The 6000-nt window shown below is 45.7% G+C and overlaps 1 protein-coding gene across 2 annotated transcripts in view; it reads left to right on the top strand.

The window, feature by feature from the left end:
• Nucleotides 1–2353: 2353 nt before the first annotated feature.
• The window catches only part of LOC121276434 (cytoplasmic dynein 1 light intermediate chain 1-like), a 74369-nt gene continuing 70722 nt past the window's right edge, over nt 2354–6000 (top strand). The window contains exons 1-2 of one of the 2 annotated variants that reach the window (XM_041184829.1): nt 2354–2570; nt 2692–2765. In XM_041184829.1, the coding sequence (XP_041040763.1) occupies nt 2434–2570; nt 2692–2765 (211 nt within the window). In that variant the 5' untranslated portion in view covers nt 2354–2433. The remainder of the gene's footprint in view (nt 2571–2691; nt 2766–6000) is intronic. The other variant, XM_041184831.1, reaches the window with a different exon arrangement.

Here is a 6000-nt window from a genome sequence, read left to right as displayed (position 1 = left end):
CAATATTCCAGCAATAATACTGAAGACTTGTGCTCCAGAACTTGCCACGCCCCTAGCCAAGCTGTTCCAGTACAGCTACAACACTGACATCTACCCACCAAATTGGAACATTGTCCAGGTATGTTCTGTACACAAAAGGCAGGACAAATCCAACCCAGCCAATTACCGCCCCATCAGTCTACTCTCCATCATCAGTAAAGTAATGGAAGGGGTCATCAACAGTACTATTAAGTGACATTTGCTTAACAATAACCTATTCATTGACACCCAGTATGGGTTCCGCCAGGGCCATTCAGCTCCTGACCTCATTACAGCCTTGGTTCAAACATGGACAAAAGAGCTGAACTCCCGAGGTGAGGTGAGAGTGACTGCCCTTGACATCAAGGCCACATTTGACCGAGTGTGGCATCAAGGAGCCCTAACAAAACTAGAGTAAATAGAAATCAGGGGGAAAATTCTCCACTGGTTTGAATCATACCTAACACAAAGGAAGGTGATTGTGGTTATTGGAGATCAGTCAGTTCCAGGATATCACTGCAGGGGTTCCCCAGGGTAGTGTCCTCAGCCTAACCAACTTCAGCTGCTTCATCAATGGCCTTTCTTCCATCAGTTGGTCAGAAGTGGGGACATTTGCTGATAATTGCACAAAGTTCAGCACCATTCGCAATTCTCAGATACTGAAGCAGTCCATGTCCGAATGCAGCAAGTCCTGGACAATATCCAGGCTTGGGCTGACAAGTGGCATGTAACAATTGCACCACACAAGTGCCTGGCAATGACCATCTCCAATCAACGCCTATTGACATTCAATGTCATTACCATCACTGAATTCCCCCACTATCAACATCCTGGGGTTACCATTGACCAGAAGCTGAGCTGGATTAGTCATATAAATACTGTAGCTACAAGTGGAGATCAGAGACTAGGAATCCTGCAGCAAGTAACTAATCTCCTGACTCCCAAAGCCTGTCCACCATCGACAAGGCACAAGTTAGGAGTGTGATGGAATACTCCCCACTTGCCTGGATGAGTGTAGTTCCCACAACACTCAAGAAGCTTGACACCATCCAGGACAAAGCAGCCCACTTGATTGGCACTACATCCACACCCCAATCCAATGAATAAAAAATAAATAAATATAAACTTCAAAATCCCAATGAAGTTTTTTCAATGCAGTAATTGTTGTTTTGTAGGTAAATGCAGCAATCAATTTACACACAATTAGGTCACACAAACAGCCATGCGATGAAATGACCAGATAATATTTTATTGGTTGCAATTGAGGGATGAGTCATAGCTAGACAGCTCTTCAAAATTACACCCTAGGAGCACCCACCTGAACATATAGACAGGGCCTCAGTTTATTGTGTCTTCGAATAGCTGACACCTCCTACCACACATCACTCCCTTCAATTTCTACACTCAGCTATCGATTTATGTTCTCAGATTCTGGAATGGGTTTTAAACCCACAATCTTCTGCTTTAGCCAACAGCATCATTACTGATCCAAGATGGCTTTTCCCAATCAACCGTCTAGCTCTTGTTTTACAACCTAAAATTGTCCCTTTGATACATCATTTCTCAACACCTGAAATTATTTTTCAGAATTTCTTTACAACCTACCACCAATCCCATTGATACTTCATAACAGCACTGTCCAATTTATCCAAATCTCCACTCTATTAACAGGATTGTCCAAAGTCCAGTCCCAAAGCCACGATGGGCAATGGAAACTGAAATAGTCCTATTTCTCAGTGTGTTCCCAATTTGCTGATTTGTCCCCTTCGAAGTGTATGGACCTGGAGGTTTGGAAATCAGCTGTTTTTAGTGCTGCTATCTCAGTGACTGATGAATTGAAACCCTAAGCAGAAGATCTGCCGGGATCAGCAAGGAACTGTACGAAAACATAAGCCTTAAACTTTATGTGGCCAACCCTCACGGTTTGCGTCTATACAGCTTACAGAGACAAAAATTTGGACACGGCTGTTCTTTAACCCAATGTTAACTCCTTTATCAAAACCTGCTACTGCTCCCCCTCCCTTTAACCCAATACCTTTGTCAGACACAGTCATCCCATATATCAGACCACTCGCTCTCAATTCTATCCTCTTTATCCCATCCTGATCCAGTCATCCCCGAAGCGATCCTCTCCGCCCTGTCTCCCGCCTCCCCCCGCCTCCTCCCCCCGCCCTGTCTGCCGGCTCCCCCCGCCTCCTCCCCCCGCCCTGTCTGCCGGCTCCTCCCGCCTCCTCCCCCCGCCCTGTCTGCCGGCTCCCCCCGCCTCCTCCCCCCGCCCTGTCTGCCGGCTCCTCCCGCCTCCTCTCCCCGCCCTGTCTGCCGGCTCCTCCCGCCTCCTCTCCCCGCCCTGTCTGCCGGCTCCTCCCGCCTCCTCTCCCCGCCCCTGACTCTCCCTTTCTCTCAGTGTGTGTGAAGATGGCGCCGATCGAGGCCAGCAAGTCCCGGAGACGGGCCACTCACTTACCGACGCACAGCAAGTGTCCAGGCGGTGGGGAGGGTGAACGGCGGCAGCCGGCCGGAGACGAGGAAGACGAAGAGGAGAACAACCTATGGTAAGGGCGGCTGCTGCTGGCGAGGCCTCGGCCCCGGCCCCGGCCCGGCCTCTTGGAGCTGTGCTCCCTCTGTCCTCTCCAGGCCCAGTCCGGCTGCACTGACTGTCTCTTCTCTTAACAGGTCGTCCATCCTGAGTGAGGTGTCCACCCGTTCCCGCTCCAAGCTGCCGTCCGGTAAAGCCGTGCTGGTGACCGGTGAGTTAAGGGACATCTTTTCGCCCTCCGGCAGAGGGGCGGAGAGAGGGTGGGGGGGGGGGGGGAGCAGCCGCCATCGTTTATTACTGTGCTTCCCTCAGCCTTTTGTCAACAGTGTCCCCTCCCCGGGAGCCGAGCCCAGCCTAGCCTCCCCGGAATGGCGGCCGTTGTCCTTCACGACTATAAAAGCCCGGCGCCCTGTCCGGTGTTGCCGGTCCCTTGCCTACTGTCTCCCTCCCCGCTGTTCGGCTGTTGTTTGCCCGAGGCAGCCTCCTTTACCCTGTATTTGATGCCGCGGTGTAAACCGAGCCCTTTCATTCCGCCGCCTCCGGGCCTGGCGTTGCCATGGGAAACCAGGCAGATGGGCAACGTGCCGGCCCTAGGCTTCAGGCATCTTCCCTTGTTTTCCTACATTTAGTAGCTCTGGGCTTTTGTTTCCTTGATCCGATTGCCGAATAAGGGTTTGTAGAATAAAGCATAAAGTGTTTTGTTTTTATTTTTGATACGTGTTACGAATCTTATGATTTTAAAGTCAATGAGCGTAATTGTTTGAACACGATCCTCAGATATGGATCAAAATATTTGGACTGAGTTGTTTTCGACCTGCTTATAATTGCTCTTTGCATCTAGTCTTCCAAGCTTGTGTGTGGTGTGGTAGGGGAAGATACTGAAATGCTGTTATGCAAAATGGGAAACAGACAAAAGGCAATCTTTATTCGAGTTATTTTGTGAAGCAGTAATTTAAGATTGGAAAGGCCAGAACGAAAAATCATATAACAGTACACCATTGAGTCTGCACCAGCTCTTACACAATGACAATCCACTGCCCCGCTCCCAGCCTTTTCCCATAACCCTGCAACTTCTTTACCCTCTAATTGTAGACCATTCAGCCATTGGAAACATTTTCTCTTTGTTTACTCTATCAAAAGCCTTCATGATTTAAAACACCTCTTACCAGATCTCCTCTTAGCCTTCTCTGAGAACAACCAGCTCCTTCACATAATTGTAGTCCATGGATCCATTAACCATAGAGGGAATGATGAAGAAAAAATTTTAACTAGGTTAAATTCAGTGTAAAAGTACAGAAGGTGCAGAATTCTTAAAATGTATTCAGGTGAACTTTTTTTTTTAGCTAGTACTTGGTAAGCCCAACTAGAGATGGAGCAGCACTGGACTTAGTTTTAAGGAATTAATCTAGGCTGGTGAAAGGGGTATCAGTGGGAGAGCATTGTAGTAGTAGTGATAATAATTCAGTTATATTTAGAGTAGTTATTGAAAAAGATAAAAACTTATACTCTTGGTTTGTCTTTTAAATTGGGGAAAGGCCAGGTTATTGAAGATGAGATGTGATTTGCAAAAGTAGACTGGAAACAACTATGTGAAGGAAGTCAATGTCAGAGCAGAGGGAGACATTCCAGGAGGAGCTAAAGAGAGTTCAGAACAAATGTTCTCTCAAAGAAAAAGGATTGGACTCCCAAATCTGGCCATCGTTTCCCAATCCTCTTCTGGCTACAGACGTGGTGCAGAGGACTGCTAGTGTTTTACTGCTGTTTAAAAAGGAAGGAAGGAATATTCAAGTAGTTACAGACAAGACAGCCTAAAGTAGGTGGGAAAACTGTTGGAAAAAATTCAGAGATGGTATACATCATTATTTAGAGAGGCACAGATTAATCAAGGACAGTCAGCATGGATTTGTTGAGCGAAGGTTGTGTCTGGTTGACTTGATTGAATTTTTTTGAAGTAACAAAGAGGGTTGATGAGTATAGTGTGTTGAATATAGTCTATAGCGATTTTTGCCAGGCTTTTGACAAGCTCCCACAAGGCAAATTAAAAGCTCATGGGATCCAAGGGAAAGTGACAAGTTGGATCCAAAATTTGCTTATTAACAGAAAGCAAAGGGTCATGGTCATGTATTTCATGATTGGAAATGTATTTTCAGTGGGGTTCCGCAGGGCTCAATACTGGGGTTCTTGCTATTCGTGGTACATATCAATGATTGTGACTTAACCATGGAGGAAATGATGAAGAAAATTGGTAGTGTGGTTGATAGCAAGGAAAAAATCTGTAGACTCCAGGAAGATGTCAGGTGGGCAGTAGAGTGGCAAATGGAGAATCTGGACATGTGAGAGATAATACACTTGGGGAGGACAATTAAGGCAAGGAAATGCACAATAAATGGTAGAATTCTGAGAAGTGTGGAAGAAAAGGGTTCCTTGAAGTGTATGTCTACAGGTCCTTGAAGGCAGCAAGATAGTTACAGAAGAAAGCATATGGGATACTTTCATAGGTTCAAGGTCCAGAGTGTAAGAGCAGGGAGGTTATACTAGAACTGTATAAAACCCTAGCTAGTCTGCAACTACTGTACTATTTACAGTTCTGGTCACTGCATTGCAGGAAGGATCACCTTAAGAGAACAGGAGAGATTTATGAGGGTGTTGCCAGGAGTGGAGAATTTTAGCAATGATGAGAGATTGGATAGACTGGATCTATTTTCTTTAGAACAGCGAAGGTTTTGGGGAGATTTAGAAGAGATGTATTAAATTAAGAGGAACCTAGATAAAATGGGTAGGAACAAATAGTTTTTGTTATCAGAGAGCTCAATAACCAGGCTTAGATTTAAAGTAGTTGGTGGAAAGATTACAGGGCAGTTGGGAAATGTGTTTTGCCCAGAGGATGGTAGGGGTCATGCCTGAAATGGTGGTAGCCATAAACCCTCAATGCGTTTTAAAAACACGTGGATGTGCTGGAGGTGCCATTACCTACAGGACTTCGGACCAGGAGTTGGAAATTAGCATTAGACAGGGTAGCTCTTTCTCAGTCAGCTTGGACATGATAGGTTGCATGGCCTCCTTCTGTGACATCACATACATTGAATCAGGCTACCACATTCAATTTAAACATTGATCTGTGCCAAATAATTTGAACTGTACAGGGCCCAAAGTACAGTGGCAGTGATTGACCACACAAACTGAATGAGGCCTTCTTGAAGTATGTCTACTTTGAACTATGAAGTATCTTTATCTTGCGGTCTGAAAATTAACCATACTCTAACATACAGTTTAAAAAAAATTAGCAATAACTGATATTAGCATTACTGTTCCTTGTTCAGCCAGGAAGACCTTGACAATTTAATATAATTTGCTTGTTACATCGCTGGGGCTTTCTTTCTTTTATAGAGGGGGAGACAGTGGCATAGTGGTAATGTCACTGGATTAGTAATGCTAGCTAACGCTCA

Source organism: Carcharodon carcharias, chromosome 3 (assembly GCF_017639515.1).
Source record: "Carcharodon carcharias isolate sCarCar2 chromosome 3, sCarCar2.pri, whole genome shotgun sequence".
Lineage (NCBI taxonomy): Eukaryota > Metazoa > Chordata > Chondrichthyes > Lamniformes > Lamnidae > Carcharodon > Carcharodon carcharias.
Note: the sequence above shows the minus strand (reverse complement) of the source record. Positions and strands in the feature narration are given on the sequence as shown.